Raw genomic sequence first — 24,726 nt, forward strand, 5'->3', positions numbered from 1 at the left:
TTGCTATTATGTTTCCTATCATATGTATTTTTATTTTGGAAATATAGCCATAAAGACATAAATATTAGCCTACTTTTATAAAAGCAATGTTAGCAATCCAAAAACAAGGCATGAACAATAAGGCTGATGGTCCAGATCATAGATAGCTACAGGACAGCGTCACATACTCAGGAGTCCCCAGGTGACGTCACAGCACAGCTGAGCTCCCAGCACCATGCGGTAACTCACCTTATCTTATTCCATGTATGCTTTTACCACGAGCCTCGAGGTGTAGTCCAGCCGACAATTCGTCCCATCGCATTTGAAAAGATTTCGTTTAGGCCTAGTTTTTAATATGCAATGGCTGTAGTATTCGCGAGAACGTTCCTTCCAGTCCGTGCGGAGTCATTGCCTAGAATTGCCTTCAATGGAAAGCATAATCGGTAAAATAGAGCAATTTAAGGAGATTGAATTACTCGACTCTTAAGGGGAAATTCTAAGCAATAACTCCGCACGGACTACAAGGAACAGTCCCGCGAATACTGCAGCCACTAAGAATTGGGGCGTCAAATGTATTTCGCCGTGTTTAGTACTAGCCGCTGGGTGTTAATTACAGTTGACTCCCAATGAATGACAATAAATTCTAAGTAATCAACCCAAATACTATAGGAAACTTGTTCCCAAGAAATACCCGACGCAGAGTAATTAACTATACTCTGTTTTTTTTCCATCTTTCCATCCGCCTGTGGTGTTTGCGCATGGTAACACTGCGTCCCGGGCTTTAAATAATATCCTATTTCGAATATTAACGGTGTAATTCGCATACAGTAAATTATTGAAACACTTTTCCTTAAAACTTACACATAGCGTAACTATTTAAAGCCTGGGACGCTGTTACCATGCGAAAACTCCACAGGCGGATGCACAGATGGAAAAAAACAGAGTATAGCTCTACCCCATTGAATGATAAAGTTTGGCACCAGTCGTTAACTGAGCTAATACAGCTTCAATTCCCATGCTATGGACCTATGGTAACCCAAGATTAAGCCAGTCATGCGGTGACAAAGGTCCTTCCTTTTCACAGCACTAGGCTAATAACGAAGGAAAAAAAAACAACACACAATGGAGTAAAGTAGTGGGGAAAATCTGGGCTCCATACCTAACGTAAACGAGAAATAAACCTAATGAATATTTACCCAAGCTAATACCCCTTTTAGGAGACAATAAACTAATCCTCACTCATTTTGAGAAGCAATAACGAAAAATTTCACCTTTATACCTACATACAGGAAATAAACTGACCTACCTGCCGGTGATTTCCAGGATGTCGTCGTTTCTTGAGGGTTAGGAGAATCAAACGGATGCAGGCTTATTCGGACCTTAATCTTGGCTGATTCGGACCATTTGCTAGGCTGATTCGGACCCATACTAATAATTTTACTTTATAGCAATGGGTATATAAGCATTCGTATCGTTCGTCCCCGCGAATACGAAAGCCACCAGGAATTGGGACGTCAAATGTACTTCGCTGTGTTTAGTACGAGCCCCTGGGGGTTAATTACAGTCGTTCGAATAAACATTACTTAAAATTCTTGTTCAGGAGGTAAAACTGCATAGAAAAATCGGCCAATCATATAAAGGTCCGAATGAGCCTGTTCCCGGTATGGCCACCAGTTTAACTAGGTAGGCTACAATTAAGCCGGTATGTATCCCCGTTACCCAGATTAAGCCTGCCATAATATATGACAGCATGCCACTTGACCAGTAAACAGTTCGAAATTAAAAGATATGTGGCAATCTTATAAAACTCACTTCACTACCCCTCACACACGACCTATTTGAACAGTAAACAATGAAGTACTGAACTTGTATGCGACAGTGTGAGGGTAGGGAGGGTTGAACCGTTGAAGCAAGGAAGGGTCTCGTGTTTAAACAACCAATCGCTTCCAGAAATGCGAATTACACTGATGATCTGCTAGTTTTAATACCTTCCATTTTCGAATGGAGACAGCAGTTTTCAATCGAAGGAGCGTTGATCATCAATCAATATAATAATAATATTCTCAAGAATATGAACTCTCCAGAGAAAAAGATTGGAATAAGCGAATGGCGTACTATTGGGCTGCGTAACATCATGGCCTCATTAATATCGGGTTTTTATATGTACAAAATGCATTCTTAATTGTTACACACACATATAGTGTGTGTGTGTACCTTGACGTTCGGGATTTTGTTAAAAAATAGGGAAAAATCCAATCCTGAACAATCATGGCAGGATTTAAGTTGAGACCAAGAAACTCAATGCAGCTAAAATAGGAATTAATTTTTGTAAGGAATTATGAAGTAAAATAAAACTCGCTTGAAAATCTGGGTTTCTTTTATATACACAATAAAAGGCAAGACATCAAATCCATAAAAAAATATTTACAAATCTTCCATAAATTTAGGCAAAAGGTCTCATATAAAAAAAAAAAATCACACTTAGCAACCATACCTATAACTTACACGTCCGTATGTGTACTTTCGGTCTGCACGAGAATGTGCTGCAATACAGTTTCTAATCCTGTATACTCTGGACCTTATTTTACCACCTTCACGCCAAGATTGATATCAGCTATCACATACCATGGAAATGGACCTATTTTCCATTCAGATACAGACATTTTAAGAAAGAAGCAGGGTAAAACAGCAGATTACTTGGGCGATCGCTCATAAAGGCATTGCGCTATAAATTTCCTTGTAACGACTTTTATCCAGAAAGCCACAAAAATTCAAGGCGGCGTTGTATTTAATATTACTCCATTATCGAGAGTTGAAAGTTGTCGGGTTTGCAATAACATGTTACGTTCTCTTTTAGGAGCAAGATCATCTCTGGGTAATTCTACAGAATAGTTCCGCACGGACTGCAAGGAACGTAACCGCGGATAAGCTATCCACTAGGGATTGGGGCGTCCATTATATTTCGCCGTGTTTAGTACTGGCACCTGGGGGTTAATTACAGTCGTCCGAATAAATATTACTTAAAATTCTTGTTCAAGGCGGTAAAACTGCATAGAAAACCGTAACTGCCATAGTCTAGGCCGCCGCGGAATAGTACTATAGATCTACCAGAATCTTTTATGAATCCTTAGTGCATGAAGTCGGTGAACAGTCTTCACGACAACCAAGTTAAATATTGTACCTTGTAGGAATGCAGGTTCTCAAAACGACAACGACTAGGATAGTATTTAAATTTGTTCATTAAGAGTTTTCAGTAAAATTTTGACGAAAAGTTTTTTTTTTTTAATTTCGGAAACGTTCAACTAAGGATTCACAGCAACCACTGCATCTAACAAGAAAACTGGGAAGTTACTGTATGGGTTAATGTCAATTCCATTATATGTTATATGGGTATTACACAGTTATAAACAGGACGACAAAGTAAACATGGTATAAGCAAATATAGTTTTGTTTTTCCTACGGTACCCTTGCTCAGATTAGGTTAGATTAGGTTTGTTAAAGTTTGCTTAGGACGCATCTCTATAAACTGGTTTAAAGAAGGAACAAGTTATCGACACTACAAAACGGAGATAATAAGGCAGGAAGGTCTGCGGGGCGCCACGTTCAGTACCAGCCCCTTTGGGATGAAAATATAAAACAAAAAATAGTACATTTTTCAGATTAAGTCAATTTTAAAAAAATATCACAAATGTACTACATTATCTACACCTTTTTCTATACTGTTCAGTAAATAATATTAATTAATATCTCCGTTCGGAGCTCTTCTTTAGAATTACCCACTTATCAAAAAACTGTTACGTATTTTTCCGGAAGCTATTATAATAAGAAACATTTCATTAATATACATCATTCAGCAATTCGTTATCACAACGACTGTACGTGAGTTTTTGACGGTCGTTTTTTTTTTTTTCTTTTTTCAACCTAGAAGAATCTCACTTCACATCGGCTACACTAGATGTTCTCACACGGACGGAATGCACGATTTTGTCTAAATCCCGTAAGCAGAGTTGTTTTAAAAGACTACTGACCTACCTTCACCTGAATCCGTGACTGTAACTAGTACTAGTCTCATCGCTCGTGTTTAACAGTGACCTTGGTACTTCTGCCACTAGATGGCTTCATTGTTGATACTTTTTGGAGGCTTTCTTCTTCGCCATGTCACCTTCACAGAGTTGAAATTGTGTCTAGTCAGGTTTACTTTACTTGCAACCTAGGTTATTCTCGTGACATATAATATTCTGTTGAAACGACTTATGGAAATATGTTTAGCTATCTGTATCGAGATTTTTCATCTAAAAATAAAATTTTGAAACATTTCGTGGACAATCGCCAAATGACTATTTTTGTGTGATAATACAGGACTAACATATTTGTTTCGTTTGTTTGAAATAAAAATAAAAATGTACAGAGTTACTAGTCTCATCGCTCGCGCTTGACAGAGACCTGGGTACTTCTGCCACTAGATGGCACAATTGTTGATACTTTTTGGAGGCTTTCTTCTTCCCATGTCACCTAGAAAGAGTTGAAATTGTGTATCTAGTCAGGTTTATTTGCAACCTAGGTTATTCTCGTGACATATAATATTATATTGAAACGACTTATGAAAACATTTTCTTGTGATAATACAGGACTAACATATTTGTTTCGTTTGTTTGGAAAATAATTACTGAGATACAGTTATGGTTGCTCAGTTGATTTGCTTTTAAATTGGAATGGATTCTGCTGTCACCTGCCCATACTACTATCGGCTTGGCAGTGGGCTTCCATGGCGCGTTCAGGATATTCCAGGCTGGCTGGAATGGTGCCACGGGAAGTACCAGCCTAGATCGGAGATTGGCAATAGTAATAGCTAAACTATTTCGACATAAACCCCACCGCCCCTTCACAACTCGTTTCATTACATCGTTAAGACAAATTGCACCGTTCTTCCATAATGAACTGACCTTAGTGTATGTCAAATATCTTGATCAACAAGGAACCACATAACTGAGACGCTGCTCTCTATTACGGCTTACAAATGGATACTTTTCAGAAAAGAGACTTTATGTTGAAACCATCGCGATATCTGAGGTTGATTCGCAGGAACTTGAGACTGACTCGACTCTCCAGGTGTTAACTACAGTTCTGACTGAGCCCGTCTGAGCACGAAACATATTTGAAATGAAAAGCTTGCAGTGAAGCAATTTTTCCCTCGTACATCAGACTGCCAGTGAATGGTCTATACAAATTAGCACAGAGACGAATTTAGTGGCCAGTGAATGGTCTTTACAATTCAGAGCAGAGACGAATTTAGTGAGCTTTGAAAAATGTACAATAGGGCATTTTACCAACGAAGAATATTTTGACCATTTCAGCTTGCTCGTACAAAACTAGATACAGTAAGATGTCTGAGGTCGTAACTTGAAAAAGTAAAATACTACTTTCCATTAAAAAAAATAACATTTCTGTACAAAGAGTTTCCTTGCTAGGGTTGTGAATGTACTACCTGAATAAAGGCAGCGTCTCCATGTTTTTAAATGTTGCCCTACCATTAAGATATGTTTAACATTGAGTAAATATAAGAATGGTAAGTGCCTAGTACTGAAACTACTTTAGAATAAAATCTAGGACGAAAAAGTTCTCTTTCTGCTTCATGCAGTCTAGAGCAGAAAGCTGCACAAATGAGTAAAGAAAAACTAAACAATTAACGTACAGTGTGCACAAGAAACGTCGCTCAACACCCCAGCTCTTCTGTCTTACCGATGTAACAAAGCTCACACATCACAGTACTTTTTTCTTAACATAAAGCAATCACAGTAACTCCTATAGCAGGTTTTATCGTCGCCCGAACAGTGATTCACACTAATATGCATCTGATAAGGTCAAACTCAGGTGATGAATCGTATTCTACTATGGAACCAGTAACTTTTACGTTCTTTTACAATTTTTTAAATAAAAAAACATATTGGCCACAGACTTGTAAAAAAAATTCATACTGTTTATGGGTTGATAATTCGTTTTTCATTTTGCACTTTTCAAATAAATATTGTCTACCAAAAGACTAATATACAAACTAACTTATTTTCTTTCTCAACGAATAGAATCTGAAACTTTTCCAAAACACCTCCATCACTGTTGCACGTCAGATAATTCGTGTATTTGTTGATCTGCATCTGATACAAAAATAAGAACTTAAGAAGCCCACCAGGAATCTTAGAACTGCATTTAGAGTCGGAAACTTAATTTTTCTACTTTTAATTTGACAGAAAATGACCTGAGTTTTCCTTTACATGCTAAAGTACGCCACCTTCACTTTTCAGAGTCCATTAGGCACTTAAATAACTTAGGCTCACAGAGCCTCGGTGCCTTCGGAGAGTTTTTCAGCCTCTAAATTGAATCGTTTCAAGTCTCATTCATCCATTTCGTCGCTGTCGACCCCCTCAGGTTCAGCAGAATTCTCACTCTCGTCACTATTATCTTTGGCCGAATTGCTGGCCCTTTTGGTGCTCTGCGGCCCCCCAGCAGGAGAGCCGGTATCGTAATTGGCGTAATCGTAATAATCGTAATCACTATAGAAGTAATCGTAATCACGGATCGGATTGGGCAGCCTGAAAGGCGAAGGCGTCGTTCGGGCAAGAGTCGCTGGTCTGTAGAAGTTCTCCAGATTCGGTGCCCCAACCACTCGAATCGGTTTGGGCACTGGTCCGTTGGAATTGAGGCTCTTGCTGTTAGATCTGAAAGGCACCAGATTGAGCAGGTGTATCCCAAGTGGGGCGAGGTTCCTGGAGGGCTGAGTGAGACGGTCAGCAGTGGGAGGTCTGCCAGAAGTGTGAAGACCCATGATCACCCGAGTTGAGGGATTCTGGACGCTGACTGGTTGAGGCACAATCTGTGGTGGTCCTACTCTGGGTTTAGGCTCAGTTGGGACTCTCAGGCGGTCGATCAAGACAAAGTCTGAGTTTTTTTCTGGAATAGGTAGAACTTCCATAGATAACGCCATTTGTTGTATTTCCCTCTGCATGTCACTAGGTGTCAGCAACGTACGTTTATTTTCGCTTGATATTGAGAAAGTTGCAATAGCTTTTCCTAGCATTCTCTGAGCAAGAACATTTTCTCCTCCTGTGCTGGACATTGATTTTGACAAACCTTCTTTGGTATCAGAGTTCTCTTCTTGACTTCCTTTGTTTTGAGATGAGGCATCATTCCTTTGCCCATGTGCACTTTGTCCAAATACCTCTTGAGAACCCTCTGTTCTTGAGAGTTGTGTAGAGTCTATGGCTACAGCAGCCTCTAGTATTGTTGCTGGACTAACAGTTGTAGCTCTTGCTTCTGCCTTCAGGGCAGCTTCGACCTGTGATATTTCAGGAAAACCAAGAACAGAAAAATGATTGCCAGTGTGACTATCTGAAGTTCTGCGAGGGCCTCCAAGAACAGGGGTTCCGATAGGTATTGGCTCCTTTTCAGGTAAGACCGACGGGAGACTCTTAGCTACTGGATCTTCACCTGATGAGGAAAGCCCAGGACGCCCGCCTATCACAGGAGTGCCGATTTCAAGGAAAGATGGCTGTTGACGGTCGGAAGGTACGAGGTCACCGAATGCTCTGAATCCACCAGTATCTGCTATGTACCACACGTGATGCTGTTGTCCTCGGCTGTCCACCCAGCTGTAATAAGAGTAGAAAAGGTTAGCTTTCTTCTGCTTCAACAGCCTTTGATTATTCGCCTTAAAATAATTCAAGCTGGGAAGCACTGATGAATGTTACAGAAAATTTAAACAATATAACAACGGTAAGTAATTACATCTCTTCCATAACAACTGGTACATGAGTGGCCAAAGAAATGGGAGACTTCAGGACCTCTAAAGGTCAGTCATGACAGTACAACGCTAAACACAGTTGTACCTCGGTTTCTCTATCTTGAACATACCACGCTCAACTGATACCCTCATATGCTAGAAAAAAAAAAAAAAAAAAAAAAAGAGGCTAGCCAACCTCAGCCAAAGATAGCAACTCAGCGAACTCATCTACAAAACACTAACTCTCATATAACCACGTGTCTTTGCCTTCTCACAATTCAGTGGATAAAGGAAACTAAAAAAAAAAATGGCGGGAACAAGCAAAATCGCCCGAAATGTGCAAAAATAAAAGTGTAAAAACAAGACTATCCTTGATGTTCTGGGATTCCATAAAAACCAGCAAACGATGGAAGGCTCGTCTGGTGTGCAGACGAAGGTCAGTCTTCACTCACTATCATCGGATTCAGGATAACACGAAAGAAAAAATTGTAGTCTAGTTTTCATAGAGTTTTTCTCAAATGTGTTGAAGAATGAACTCTATGTTGGAGTAGTAGCAGTCATCAATGATAAGAAATATATGAAATTTCAACTGAAGCAATAAACATTTTCGTAAAAACACAGAGATGCGCCTTCTTATCAATATTTCGATGGTGAAGAGTACTTTCCCAATTTCTTTAGCGCGATAGAAATTGCTCAAAATCGTAAACAGTGATGCTCTGTGGAACTATTCACTCATTCCAGTAATACAAGATCTTTAGCTCTATTCACTTCGACTCGAAGATAGAACATTGTTTTATTCTGCATTATGACTCACAGAAATCTCAGAACATCGAGGAAATAGGCTGATGGAAGCCTACTGCTGTAAGGCTGACAGATGGTAAAAGTGTGCCATTCTCTTCAGCAGAGCAATATAGACCACCGCAGTGAGACAGACAGAAAGAGAGGTTTTTCTTTTCACGACAAATCATCGTCCCTACCCATAGCTCCTGAAAGAAGGTTAAATGTCCATAGGCAAATACCAGATGCTTGGCCAAGGTGAGTCCTAATATCAGTAAGTGGCATTTAAAAGCTTCGACAACATCTCCCACCTGCGAAATCGCTGCTCGAGTTGCCTGGTTGGTTGGTTGCCAAGAACAGGATAATAAAAAGAAACGTCTCTTGAGAACTGTTGCTTATTCAACACGTGACAATGTCAAGACTGCCAAGTGATGAAAGGAGAATGAACCTTTATAAAAGGATTTTGTGAGGAAGGGAGAAGCAAATTGACCGGAAAGACAAAGTGTCACCGAGGATTGTACTTCGGGTGAGCAACGTTTCGTCTGAAGTTTCTTTCAGTCGTGGAAAAACGAAATCCTTATGGCTTCCAGTTTTCCAATAAGAGGAAAATGTCTAAAGACCAGGTTACTCCTGGAGAGGAAACCGTTAGCTGCGGTTTCTGTTACTCTTGGAAAAGCAAAATGTCCTCCACAGTGACCATTTATTGTAAAATCTCTCGTCCGAAGTTCTGGTCGACTATGGAAAAGTAAAATGGAATCTTAATCTTTCATTTACAAAAATTCCCTGATAGGATCTCAGTTAACATTGGAAAATAATGCTTTTCAGAGTTAATATTAACTGAGACAAACCAAATGTCATCACATGAAAAGAAAAGTCTAGTGCGTCCCTCAGCCGACAAAAAATGCGAAGGAATCTGAAGTTAATAAGTAACGCCATCCAAAAGTTCAGTTTGGGGTCGAGGGAAAAGGGTAAAAGTCTCCGGAAGGTTCTGTAGATCAAGGAGAGGTTAACACACCATTCGAAGCAGTGGTCAACTGATCAGTCGATGAAAAAATAAATTAATTATGAATTCTGGGAAACTGCAAAAACTACAGCACGCCTATGGCTCTGTAATTGAGGAAAAGTGAAGTGTCACTCCCAAAACAATCAGTCAATGAAAAACATGAGTGACCTTTAAAGGCAAATTGCAGCCAAGGAAAAACAAGACGCTCCCCAAGGTCCTTGATAACCGAAGGAAAAAATGGATGTCGTTCATGGCCAGTCAAGGTGAACTGAAGAGTAGTCCGTTTGATCTTACGAGATAGGGACAGTCAAATGCCTCTTAACATTTGTTTAACCTACGAGAAAAGAGAAAAACAGGGAAAATACTCGTATTTCAATTTCACAGGCAATATCATTTGATGTGCGTTTTCGAATGTCCTCTCAGAACTTGACATTTGCTAAATGCCTTAACGTATTACAGGACCTATTATAGTGTCACTTCAAAACTGACATCACTACCAGGTTATATATCGCAAATATACCACAATCTAAAACACTTCCCTAATTGTCTGCTCATTTTTTCTCTCACCATAGTCAAATTTTATTTTAATAATTAAAATAACTTTAAAAAAAAAACTTCTATAAAAAAAAAATAACCAAAACAAGAAAGTGACATGTCACACGACGCCCCTCACTCACGTCACCTCCTACTATGAAAAACCAGTTCATGCCACCTGGAACTTTTCTCACCTCCATTTTCCAGTGACATTGGTGCCTGGAACGCCAGCCTCGCTCCTGGAATGCTGCGCCTCCTCGTAACTTAGAATCTGGCCGGCCAGAGCGCTGTCCAACACCCCCAGCAATACAGTAACCTGCGGAAGCCACGACAGAAGATGATGAGTCTTCGGACAGAAACAGTAATCTAAGGATATCTCTGCTAGGATAGAAATCATATCATAATTTGTGAAGCTAACATTTATCAATCAGTAACGTTGATGGGAGAGATAAACAAAAGATACAGAGGAAATCAAAATACAATATAAGAGTACATGGATATATAGACAGGGGAAAAAATGACAGAGTCGTGATTGTTAAAATCGATTTGGCGAACTTACAAAATAAATGGAAATACTGATCGAAAAATAACAAAGTAACTGTAATATTTGACACTGAGAGAGGCAGTTAATTAACGCTACATCAACTGGAAACAGTGACAGGAGGGCAGCTGACAAGACGCAAAACTCGAAAGACAACGAAATAAAGAAAATATATACCAATTGGCATAGAGGAGCTCACAAGAAATTCACGCAGGACAGCAAATCTGGAAACATTCTACCGCACCGGGAACGACAACACACCAGCCGAAGAAAACCGGCAGAAATGAGGTCATATAACATGAAAAGTGTAACAACACGCATAAAAACTACACAAAAACGGAACAACTGAAGAAGTGACAAGATAATATTTAAAGAAGTGGTCGGATAACATTATTTACAGGAAAAGGAGCATACTATGAACACAGCAGTATGTATGAGGGGGTCAATTTCGATCGATGGAATTCTCATAATCTGGCGTCGTAAGTGACATGGTCATCAACGGCTAAAAAAGAAGAGATAGGTCCAGAGTGTCGAAGTAAGAAAAAAAAAAACTAAATGTAAAAGGATTTTAAAAAATGGGGAAATGAAAATAAACTTATATAAAAGATTAGGAAGAGATTCTACATGGAACGCAACCTTTTTATCAGATTTCGGCTATTGGCTTGGGAGTCAGGCATCCTATGCCGAAAAGGAGAACTCCCGTATTTACTTTAGTATGGCGCAACCCTTCATACTGCTAAAAACAGTTGTCCCCGACGAGGACCTGTTCGGATGGAACTTGTTCAGCTTGTAATATCAGACTTCTATTGGAGAAATGTTATTGAGTGTGTTTATGTTGTTACATCATCAAATGTTACTAATACAGTATAATTACGTAGCAAAACCCATACTGATACGTTATACAACAGAAACAAGTCAAAGTAATAAAGCGCATGCGCAATGTGGTACTACCTACTGCCTGAATTGTTGAAGCCTCCGTCTTTTTCATTCCGAAATCTGGCATTGAGATCTTACTTTCATATCATTACAACAGTAGTAGTAATGTTAGTAATACTAGCTTGCCAAATCATTCATGCGTGACTAGAATATATTTTGGGTCAGGTGTGCATAAAAGAAAGATTGGAATCCATTGCATAAGTGTCATTTAACCTGATTTGAAACTCGCAACCACTCTCCCAAATCTTCTGCCCCGTACCGACTCTCTCTCTCTCTCTCTCTCTCATGCACAGAACGACGCAATCTCTTACGCGGAAGCTTAGCAAATCGACAAGAAAAATACCCGGGTCGTTGGGGATAAGTTTGCCAATGAGGTGACTGGGAGTCAGTCTATTGGCCAATTGGATGTTCACCCCGAGAATGTTTGATTGATCGAAGACGTAACGTGGCAGTGCAGCAGCAGTAACTACAGCGAGTTCGTGCCTTAATGACCACGAACGTCGTGCCACGAACTACGGTGTTCATCACGCCGAGCTGTGTCATTACTTGCTCATTTCTTTTACCTTGTCTTCTTCTTCGCTGGTTAGCTAGGTCAGGGTCTCCGCGTCTCGCACTCCTGTTGGAGCCGTTACAAAGGCACCTCCATTGTTACCATCGCTATGATTTCTAACGCTGTCATACATTTTTTATTTGTTTACTTTTATTTGATAACTATTATTTAATATTATTGCCAGTGCTACAATGAAGGGCAGAATCAATAATAGTTTGTTCATAGAAAAGTACTATAAAGTTCTGGGAACATGGAGGAAATCTTATCATCATTTAGATACTTCTGGAGATTTGATGGCAAAGGATTTAAAAATGCAATAGACAAGATGGATAAGCGATTAAATATATTTAATGAAACGCCGCTCTCTCAATCTCCTACGATAACACTAGTCGTCGGAAGTTATTCTCGCTCCATATTGTCCATAAATTATGTCGGATTTCGAATTCGTTGCCCGTTTTACGTAATGAAAACGGTTTACTCCGGTCATGTTTGCCAGTAATTAAGACTGCCAACAGATGGCATTGCTCCCAGCTAAGCTGATTGTTGACTCCCTCTGAGATTGCTATCTTATTTATTCAGCACGAGAGCCTGAAGATTGTCAAAACTTATATTGCCTACGATGGAGGGTTGGAGATTTCCAGGCATAAATATTGGGAGATTGCCAGAATTAATATCACTCACTGTATGAAATTAATGTTGCCGCCATAAATGCTATCAATTGCTGAGACTACACCGTACTTCGACTGCCCGGCCTAAAAGATTGTCCAGGGCTACAACACGACCATTGTTGGAACACTGCCTACCAGTGAGACTAGTACCCCAGGTACAATTACTTACTGGTCGTCACATTATCTGGAGCGGAGAGACAGCATTCTGAATAATTAACAAAGTGGTGTGGTCATTCTCCTGACACTTAGCGTATGACCCCAAGAACGCTCACTCATGCTTGTTAATGACTCTCTCTCTCTCTCTCTCTCTCTCTCTCTCTCTCTCTCTCTCTTTAACAATATAAGGCTTAGCAGTTTCCTTGGCTTCATCACACAAAATACTTTGATAGGCATTGCTTCTATTTTTTTGCGACTATGAGAGAGAGAGAGAGAGAGAGAGAAATTGTTGCATATTGATTTCAAAACTACTGATTAAAGTTTTACTGTCTTTTGTAAGTAGGATTCAAATTCACATCAATAATAGTTAATAATATTTATTCCCATTAACAACTGTTCATGATATTTTAAGGTACGGATAATCGAAACCATTTTTTCCAGTTATAAAATGCACTATAGAAATTGAGAGATTTCCGTCATACTGTGGTTATTTAACAAAGCTCAAATTCTATCGAACCAAAGGTGTGCTGATTAAATTTATTCACTTTGGACTCTCATTATGACCGCTGAACTCTACTACCCGTACTTCCAGCTCTTGTCTTCTGAGTTTTACATTTTAGCCGCCTTTTCAAACTCTCCTTCCTTAACCATCTCATTCTTTTCTTTCGACCTTCTCACACCCAACGAACTAGGCCATGGGCGCCATCTCCTCATATAGTTTACCTAGCCAGGAATTCTTCTTTATCAATGAAAATATATGTAAATCGATCAGTATCGCGAACTCACCTGACAGCGTAAAATTAAGCATTTTTAATAACAATACTAATTAATACTAACATTATCATAAAATCAGATGGTATTTGAACATGGCGAAGTAGTACTCTGAGGAAAATTTTAAAATATATTATTTTACGGAATTTTTTTCACCGAAGCGTCGGCAATCTTTACTATCAGAAATTTACAAAACTTGAAACTGTTGACTGGACGGCGGCAGTCTCCCGTGGCTTACGTGTACGAAAACTGGAAGCATCGAAAACTTCGTTGTCTTATCGGGGTCTCATTTATTGCCATAGAAAATACCGGATGGATACAAATCTCCTGAGCACGGGTTAGTACTACCCAAACTCAGCTGGAGATGAGATATACTGACAAAATTACCGACAGCAAGCAATCGGTAGTTGGCACTGGTGTGGAAAAACAATACTTGTGAGTGGGTGGGCGGGGACAGCATCGTAAGTTGTTTTTGTTTTGTTTGTATGGTGTTTTTACGTTGCATGGAGCCAGTGGTTATTCAGCAACGGGACCAACGGCTTTCCGAACCACGTCGAGAGTGAACTTCTATCACCAGAAATACACATCTCTCACTCCTCAATGGAATGGCCGGGAATCGAACCCGCGACCACCGAGGTGAGAAGCAAACACCAAACCAACCACGCTACTGAGGCGCTCATCATAAGTTGTGCTTTTGAATTGCTGTTTCCCCATCACGGTATTATTGCGTTTCTAATGCCGAAATTGTATCTTCGATATTGTCAAAGTTATTTAAGGTCAAAATCTGAGCATAAACAATAACAATAATATTAATGTAACAAATACAATATACTTCTACGTTGTGTGTAATGACAGTATTGGTAAAAGGCGGCTTCAAGTAAAGAACGAAGTCATTAGGATAAATAATAACTAATTATATTGGAAAAATAGCGTAGCTATCATTGTGATAGGGAGGGAATTTCAGAATGTCTTCGTAAAAGATCCAAAGTCTGTGGAACATCATCATCCGTTCCTGGAAACTATCATGAAGTACGAATAATAATCAAACTAAAAATCCTTCATCATCGAACCTTCCACAGAGTTACTATATCGAATTTTAAAGAACCACCGAACGTTGCATCGAATTATCTAACTTCTAAAAATAATAATCGAATTAACAGTCGTTCACCGTCGAACGCTGCATCGAATTATCATACATTGTGGAGAATTATCGACCTGAAGACCACCGATCTCTGTATAGGACCATACTTAGAGGAATTATCACAACGCCTCGAATATCATAACAATTATCGAAGGCTTCAGTGCCACAACGACAGAAACAAAATACGGAAGTTCTCGTCCACCCATTACGCGAATGCACGATGGTCGAGAAGTGGCAGCCGCCATTAAATGTGAAAGGTGAATGGCCTTGGTTTTTTTGCTCTAATAGGGAAGCTGCTGATTATTTGACCGGTTTTCAGGAAAAACGCCTACCTTTTCAAAGCTGGGTTGTAGCGGTCAGTCTATTATGCATGTTTGTTTGTTTGTGAGAGGGTTATAACTAGGTCTCTCTCTCTCTCTCTCTCTCTCTCTCTCTCTCTCTCTCTCTCTCTCTGTAAAATACACCAGGGGATTTTTATATCATTTTTTAGCCTTCCAATTCTTCGTTGTTAGTCACGAAATTTTTAGGTGATTCGACTTAATTTTCAAACAATATATATATATATATATATATATATATATATATATCTATATATATTATATATATATATCATAGTAATAACAATAATAATAACAACATATTTTGTAACATCCACATAAAGTCCACCCTCATATATGAAGACCCTTACTATGGTTATGTTTAATTTTCTATTTAGCTGATTCATTATGTCGTTTAATAATTAATTTGCAGCGTCACAAGTTTGTTCGATATTTTAATCACCGTCTGATTCGACCATTCCTCTCCGGTGAATCAACTTCGCGTCACTAGTACAAAGAACGGCTCCGATGACGTCATCGACTCGCTCGTCGCCCAACTTGGTTTTTTGTTAATTGGTGATCCACTAATTCTCTATTAACAACTCACTCCCTATCAATTTCCTTCCCAACACCCCTCGCCCTTCATACCTCAAGGTCTTCTTAGAAACCCTAATATGGTCTTCACGGTCGTCTTTTTAAGGAGTTTCAGGCCGTTTAAAAATCAGGATGCCTAAACGAGCATTTTCTTCCCTGGGCGGGAAGTGCGATCTATGGGGTCGTTCGCTGCGGTGATGTTGCTCATTTACTGTTGTTTTTGTCATGTGGAGTTGACCTTGTGCAGTACGGGCTCTTGCTCATAGGAAAAGCCCACTGCATAAGACAGGAAGTAATGACACATGAAGAATGAGCTAGAAAAAAGCATAATCCAGTTAATTCTCTCTCTCTCCTCTCTCTCTCTCTCTCTCTCTCTCTCTCTCTCTCGAGGTAAAAATGTGATCATAATTATTGACGACCTTGTATAAAAGTTATTTCACCTGCCTCTTTACCGTTCCTTGAAGAAAAAAATAATAATAAAAGAGGTTTTGGTCAAAAGGAGGAGATGGCGAAGCCGCCAGGTGTGTTAACAAGTGAACCGGACTTCAGAGAGAGAGAGAGAGAGAGAGAGAGAGAGAGAAGAGAGGAGAGAGAGAGAGAGAGAGAGAGAGAGAGAGAGAGAGAGAGAGAGAGAGAGAGAGAGAGAGAGAGAGAGAGGTTTGTGATATAAACCTTTGTCTGTCATCTTTTTTCTTCAAGACAATAACAATCACAAAATCAGTTTACATTGACATCAGAAACGCTCCATTTATTTGACAAATTCTTTTTTATTAATTCGTATTTTTTAACTTCTACAAATTGCTTGCTTTGTTTGAACGAGCTCCTTGGTTGCTCATTCATGTTGACGCATATCTCACTCTACAAAATTTCTCTAACGCCTCATACTTTTATTACCACAAAACGCTTCGTAATTAAGCCTGGGTTTCAACCTTGAATGGAAGTACTACAAAGTTACTAAGAGTAACAAAGAACATGAGGAGCAGCTCTTGTCATTCAAGGTATGATAATGGTCAGATGGATCCAATGGCGACAGGAAATTAGACCGATATGGAAAAAAGCAAAAAGAGAACCCTGCTTTGTCTGCCCGAAAAAGATGCAGACACCTACTCTACTCAAAGAGAGTCTCAAACGTCCGTGTTGGCAGACCTCAAGTAACTGTAATCCTAAAAAGATAATGGGTTTTTCGTCCTCCCAAAAAAATGTAAAATTTTGTTGGTCCAAAAACGACACAATGAATGCTTGCGACAAAGAGGCCCTAGGTTCTGCTTTCACAGAAAACGCCCCTGGCTTTGTTTTACCAAAAGAATTTCTGATTGTAGTTCCTGACAGCCTCGTTCTTGAGCATAGGAGAGAAAGGGTTCAAATATGAGACGTGAGACATACTAACTACCCATTTATTCCACGTAAGCTCTATGGCGTGATTTTGAAAGTGCTCTTATAAGCCTAGCTCTGCATCTCTAAGTCCGGTTTTTCAATAAGGAAAGTTTGAAGCCGGGACACATACCAACACCTCATTTTCGTACCCATCACGGCTTATTTCTCTGCTAACTTCTACCAACGTTTTTAAATACACTATTACGGTCTTTTTTTTATTTAGTAGGAAGTTTTCAAATTATGGATTTCCACTGAGCATTAAATGAAGACAGACAGTACGCAGTGACTGGAATTAAACCTATTTGTCTCATAAAATGAGCAGTCAGTGAAGAAATATGACCAATCTTCGACTTTTACCAATGTTTTCACTGGTAAACATACGTGTAGTGTAGTACGGTAAAAAGATCTCCCCAACCACTCTCTCTCTCTCTCTCTCTCTCTCTCTCTCTCTCTCTCTCCTACACAGAATCCTTCGCCCTTCCTCTCCCTGGGAAGATGAAAGGTGAAATGGAAATTATGTTGCACGGCGAATATATCACAAATCCACCCAGATGAAGAGGTACACGTAGGTGTACCTTCCTCAGATTTACGACATGGCATAGGTCTAGCCTGAGTCCTTCGAATTCACTGAACACAATCCAACCTGCTAAATCGCGTTTATATAACCCGATTACCCAGATGTCAGCGGTTACTTCTCAATTCAGCTATGAAAAAAAACAAGGAGGGAATTTCGTATTGAATTGAATATAGAATTTAGGCCAAATGCATAGCACTGAGACCTGAGATCATTCAGCGCTGATATGGAAAATGACAGAACAAGGTTTGAAAGGTGTAACAGGAGAAGAGGAGAACCTCGCAGTTGCACTATGAAGTGTGATTGTTAGGAGAAGGTGGAAGTAAGATGGAAGAAAGAGAATATGAAAGGAGGTACAATAAAAGAAACCAAAGTGCTTGCTGCTAGTGGCCGGAGGCACGCTGTAAAGAACCTTAAGTAGCTACAGTGCACCACACAATGCGCGCTAACGGCCCTTAATTCCCTTACGGAATCCAAAGAGAATAACATTTTATGCACGCATGCATATTTCTGCGAAAAATATAAGTTCAAGTAAGCACTGTGCTTCAAGTTTTATAAGCATTCTCATATTTAAGAAAGTTGAATGTAGTAGAAATGCTTACATCTATACGTAAACCTACATGAACACACATTCAGTAACCGTAAGAAAGCTGAATTAAATCAAATGGGAGTTCAGGCGTCCTTGTGCTCTCTTGAGAGTCACCAATACTAGACTTTTGGTCACGTTCCCCTTGAACCAAGAACACGTTGGACTTGTATTTTAAAAACTAACACCATTAAGTATTATGGACACAGAATGGTTGTTTAAGCTTTTTCCAACGTTCATTCAAAAGGCATCAAATGGTCGCCTACACCGAATGCTTCATGAATAGCTTCAAAGCATACACTTGGCTTCTTACTTAGTTTCTAAAGTGACTCATGAGTTGCCGTTCGTGCTACATCGCCACCAGTCAGCGCAATAGTGAAATGTGCATCGTAGCAATGTGACATATTATTCAAATGGGATTTAAAAAGTATCATTAACATTAAATTATCCACAGATTATCTAGGCATCCAAAAGCCACCCTTCAGTGGTTTATCAGTGACATGAGGCGACCGTTAGATCTGAATACTCTCAACACGTAACCTATCGTTGTGTTTACCGTTAGACCGACATTAAAATGCATCAGATGTAAGCTAAAGCGTTCAGCCAATATCATCATCGTTCAGGCGACAAAATATTTCAATCCATAACGAAAATATTTATGAACTTGAAATCACTCGGAAAGCCCTTGTACACCTTTCCTGCGGCCCACTACAGTCTACTTATCATAGGAACATAATTCACTGCTTTGGTCAGCAGAGATGAAATATATTTATTTTCAATAACTCGGACTAGAAGCAGTCAAAATTTAATAACATCGAAGTATTTGGACCTTCAGTTCAAAAATGTTGAACCATCATGGGAATATTTATTTAGGAGAAAAATCCTAAAAGGTAATAATTATTGAGATAAGAACCCCAAATTAATGTTTTCATTGAGTATCTTCATTGAGTATCTAAAATTTATCTATTGCTCTCCACGAAAACATGCTGACATATAGGCAGACAAATAGACACACACATGTAAAAACTCAGCCAAGATAGAAATGTACATGGTGGCAGACTTATCATAGAAATGGTTCGGGAGATTCAATTCAAACTTCACCCCCTTCTCTCTCTCTCTCTCTCTCTCTCTCTCTCTCTCTCTCTCTCTCTCTCTCTCTCTCTCTCTCTCTCAAAGTTCCATCATTGCACGAACAAAGAAGGTGCATAATGTAATCTATTCAAGAAGAACTGAGCCGTATCGTGTCCAGACAATAAAGACATCCATTAACTAATGAGAACTGGCAATGTTTGCCCACCAAATGAGCAGCTTCGATTGGAGACGACGCATCAAAAACGAACAATGACCAATCGATTAAAAGTGGTATCCGGCAACCTAACGTATTCAGAAGAAGAAGAAGAAAAAGAAGACGAAGGATTAGTTGATTTTCATTCAAATCGAAACTGATACGGCACCTATTATATGTTACACATTCGATTCCGTGCAATTATGCAAATTAAATTAATTAGCGTGTCCTCGAATAATTACAAGATGTCTGAATGGATATTCATGACGATGGAAAAATGGCCCCCCATTTGCGTCTTCATAAATACAAGGGGTTTGGCCTCCTCTGTGAATCATGCAGGCTACATCTCTCTCTCTCTCTCCTCTCTCTCTCTCTCTCTCTCTCTCTCTCGGACTTTCGTAAGCGCCCACAACTAAGTTATCATCAGCCATGCATTCGATTGGCCTCCGAATGATCGAAATGCAATGAATTTCATTCCACTGGCTGCGTGTTCAGGGAATAACGTTTTAGAGTTGTTGCGAACGAGACAAGACATGGTCAGCTGTCTGGAGTGTGTGATTTATTGAAAACAATTCTCTTGTGTGTCTATCTCGCCCACATACACTCACACACACACACACACACACACACACACACACATATATATATATATATATATATATATATATATATATATATATATATATATATATATAGAGAGAGAGAGAGAGAGAGAGAGAGAGAGAGAGAGAGAGAGAGAGAGAATGTGTGTGCGGGCATATTAACTATGCGAAACACGATCTGTTCCATACATTAATTTTCTGTCCAACACGGATAATCTACTTGTAACGAAATCCAGGTTTATCTACCAAGAAGTCTTAAAAAAGCTATTCCGATACATCTTTTCATCTATGTTCATTCTTTTAATGCCACTTCGTTGCGCATATCTTTCTTTGTAGCCATTTCAGCCCTTCTTCCTTCACAAGCAGTAAGCAAACAAAAACTCATCTCAACAGCTTCCAGCCTTCCGTCTTCCATTTGAATTCACCATTCAACATCCAGGCTTCTTCGCCTCCAAACAGGAGAGTTAGGCATATCTTGGTTTAACTACACCACTGAGCTGATTAACAGCTCTCCTAGGGCTGGCCCGAAGGATTAGATATTTTTACGTGGCTAGGAACTAATTGGTAACCTAGCAACGGGACCTACAGCTTATTGTGAGATGCGAACCACATTATATCGAGAAATTAATTTCTAATCACCAGAAACGAATTCGTCTGATTCCACGTTGGCAGAGCGAGGAATCGAACTCGAGACTACCGAATCGGTATGCGAGCACGTTAACCACTCGTCCGACGAGGAACTCCCCAGACATTAGAGATGTCTAAAACCCAAATTCCCTTTTCCACGCGTCAGGCAGAGATCCTTAACTCACCACATCCGTCCTTCTCCCAACATTCCCATTCTCCCAAATATATATACGAACAAACAGCTACCACTCTTCAAGCAGCCATTATAGATTAACAATAATTGCTTCATCTCCACGGCTTCCATTTTCCCAGGCAGCATAATTCGTGCTAACATTCGTGCACACAGTGTACGATGGAAAAGTCTAAAACCCTCCAGATAATGAGGGAAGTTAAAAATAAACGAGGAATATCATTAACCTCTCCTTTCCCAAAGAAGAAGGTAAAAGAATACGACTCGGAAACAAGTGACGACCGACATCCGCCCCGACGTCATTAGCTGCTTTCGAAATTCCGAAATCAGTTTTTAACTGCCACGAATGGCATTTTCTCTCCCTAAGAAGACGTTGCGGTTCAGAGGAGAATTCGTAATGACGCTCTGAGAGGAAAAGGAAGTTCTCGTATCGCCATTATCGGAGAAACAAATTTATTCAAAGCTACTTTCGCCTTTGAGGGAGTCACGGATCGGGTGAGTACGTGCGCTGCCATGGTTTGAATTCTAGGGGATTATTATTATTATTATTATTATTATTATTATTATTATTATTATTATTATTATATTATCGTACAATCAGAACGGCAATAGCCTGAAGAACAAGATTTCAAAACAAATTCTTTTAAGTTAGGTATATCTGAGTTTAACCAGACCACTGAGCTAATGAAGAGCTCTCCTAGGGCTGGCCCGAAGGATTAGATTTTTTTACGTCCCTAGGAACCAATTGGTAGTTACTAAGCAACGGGACCTACAGCTTATTGTGGGATCCGAACCACATCGGAAAATGAATTTCTGTCACCAGAATTGAATTCCTATGATTCCTTGTTGGCAGAGTGGGGTATCGAACCCGGACCCTGAGATCGGTAGCCGAGCACGTTGTTGACTCGTCCAACGAGGAACTTACAAATTCTTTTTATCGTAAATTTTTTCTTAAGATCGGAAGACTTGGTCTTACAAGTAATAAATATGTCACATTATTCAACAACTACTTCGAAATAAATGAATAAATAAATAACTCTTAAGTTAATAATAACAATGTGACTACCAAGGCACCAACTTTCTGAGAGTTCAAATTCGGAGACATCGAATGTTGGACACCAACTTCTCTGAAACAATACATCTTCCCTGAGACATCAAATGAATTTCAGCAACTCTGAGACATAAGAACTTTTCTGAGGCATCAAAGTACTTATCAACCTCCGAGACACAAGAAAATCTCTGAGGCATCAAACGCATTTTAACAGACTGTGAGACTCAGAAAGTTCTCTGGGGCATCAGATTACTTAGCAACTTCTGAGACATAAGTCCTCCTCTGAGACATAAAACGTATTTTAGCAAACTCTGGGACATCAAATGTTCTCAGACATAGATACCTCTCTATCATAAGAAGTTTCCTAAGATAGCATCTTCTGAGATGTACAACTTTTTGAGAACATAAAATTTTCTTCAAACTTTAGACATTTTGATCCACAGGAAATCCTGAGTCATTACGTTTCTCTCCAGATGTTTCATTGGGTGATTCACAATGAAGTGAATCCCGAAGAATCCGGAATCATCCATAAAACTTTAAAGGCGCGGAAATGTTTTATCCGATTCTGGAACGTTATTTCAAAAACGAGACACAAATTGTTCTCGCCTCCCATTCAAGGACGTCACGTCACGCACACGAAAGGTCCCGAGAACATGTCACTTTTCACTTTCCAAGAGCAAATACGTTTTAGAGAGAGAAGGACAACCTTTTAATATTTCAATTGATCTAATAAAAGTAATAACTGTCATGATATATTTTACATGATTGTCAAACTGGCCAAAAAACACACGTGCACGTACCTAAGGCGGTAATCGGACCTTCACAAAAAAAAAGGGGATGGGGGGAATTAAAGAACGACGCCCATGCTATTAAAAGAAGAAAAAGTACCGATTTTCCTGAGAAATACTCAAAGCGTGCAGCGGTGTAAATTCCCAAATAGTTATTACACGCCCGGCCCAAGTGCTTTCAATGAGTCTTGACATTAAGCGGAAGGTACGCCTCCTAACGCCAAGGTCATCCGCCGAGAAACTAGCGCCTCCGATAGGCCCCACCCTCTCTCTCTCTCTCTCTCTCTCTCTCTCTCTCTCTCTCTCTCTCTCTCTCTCTCTCTCTCTCTGTGCTTTAATCACTGCCAAGTCCAAATGTTGCTTCGTAATGATTTTAGATGAAAAGAATTTAATGGGTTGTACGCTCGTCTCGAAAACATTAGTCATTTTATTGCCTTCCAAACCGTGCTGTTAAGAACGTATCCAGCTGCATTGCATGCCTAAATAGATCATATTTTGGAATCGTGTATCCAGTTCACTAGCAGACCAACCAGTTTATTATTTTTTTCTTATTTCGTCTTTCAACGGTTTTTGCTTGCTTGTGCCTAGATGCATTTCAAGGGCAAACGAGAAGCAACAAGGACACAGGAATAATCCACCTGTTCTTGTGTGTGTGTGTTTTTTTTTATCAAATGGCAGACACAAGGATGTTCTTGCTCCAAAACCCAGGATTAAAAGAATCACGTTCTCGCTGTCACTGGAATCAGAATGATTAAGAGGACGTTCGAATTCTCAATATTATTACTGTATTGATCAGTTTTTTTCTTCTTCTTTTTTATCAGTACTAAGTTAATGAGTTCCGGGTTACATATTCTACGAAAGTATTCCCAAGAATAAAATGACTATACACTCACATTCATACATTCAGTTATTATTAGTAATACCTGCCACTGTCTACCCAAATAAATATGGTTATATGAAATTAGACCGCTTTTATCTACCTAGTCAGCCAATGAGGGCGTTTATAAGCCTATTATCTATAATAGATTCACATCAGCCGTGCATTTGATGTCTAGGCCAGTCCCTTTCGACGCTCCTGATTGGCTGTTGATAAGCCAATGACAGGGCTGGAAATTCTCAGTCTCTCTCGAGAGTTCACATAGGCAGGATGTATGTTCCACCTCTCCTGAAAGACGTATCCCCCAGGAGACGTGGAACATACATCCTATATATGTGAACTCTCGAGAGAGACTGAGAGTTTCTAGGCCTGTCATTGGCTTATCAACAGCCAGTCAGGAGCGTCGTAAGGGACTGGCCTAGACATCAAATGCACGGCTGATGTGAATCTACTATAGTTTCCTCAGAAGATGATGGGCACATTTGCACTAACTCTGATACACAAGTTCCTAACTCTAACTATACTCTATTTTTTTCCATCTGTCCATCCGCCTGTGGTGTTTTCGCATGGTAACACTGTCCCAGGCTTTAATAGTTACGCTATGTGTACGTTTTAGGTAAATAAAAGGATATCTGGGTGTACATTTGCAACTGAAAAGTGTTTTAATAATTTATTGAATGCGAATTACACCGTTAATATTCGAAATAGGATATTATTCAAAGCCCGGGACACAGTGTTACCATGCGCAAACACCACAGGCGGATGGACAGATGGAAAAAAAAAGTATAGACGAAGAAATTCCAGGCAGATTGTTTCGTGTATAAGGAAGGGGTCGTTTTGATGGCATATGTCGCCGTCCGAAGGTTGCGCAGGAAGCCAAATTATTTTATGCTGATAACTACCGTAAAGGTTAGCTTGATATTTAAAAGATGCGAAATATCTTGAATGTCATCTCGAAAAGGCCGCGCCTCCAAAAGATTTCGTCATAAGCAAATGTCTTACAAAAATAACTAAAGGTGGAGGAATAAGGT

General features: G+C 39.6%; 1 protein-coding gene across 1 annotated transcript in view; it reads right to left on the bottom strand.

Moving 5' to 3' along the window:
- Window positions 1-2,338: 2,338 nt before the first annotated feature.
- The window catches only part of LOC135227046 (uncharacterized), an 82,012-nt gene continuing 59,624 nt past the window's right edge, over window positions 2,339-24,726 (bottom strand). Inside the window, exons 2-3 of the mRNA XM_064266843.1 lie at window positions 10,262-10,383; window positions 2,339-7,622 (exon numbers count right to left, since the gene is read on the bottom strand). Coding sequence (XP_064122913.1) covers window positions 6,368-7,622; window positions 10,262-10,383 — 1,377 coding nt within the window. The 3' untranslated portion in view covers window positions 2,339-6,367. The remainder of the gene's footprint in view (window positions 7,623-10,261; window positions 10,384-24,726) is intronic.

Source organism: Macrobrachium nipponense, chromosome 15, assembly GCF_015104395.2.
Source record: "Macrobrachium nipponense isolate FS-2020 chromosome 15, ASM1510439v2, whole genome shotgun sequence".
NCBI lineage: Eukaryota > Metazoa > Arthropoda > Malacostraca > Decapoda > Palaemonidae > Macrobrachium > Macrobrachium nipponense.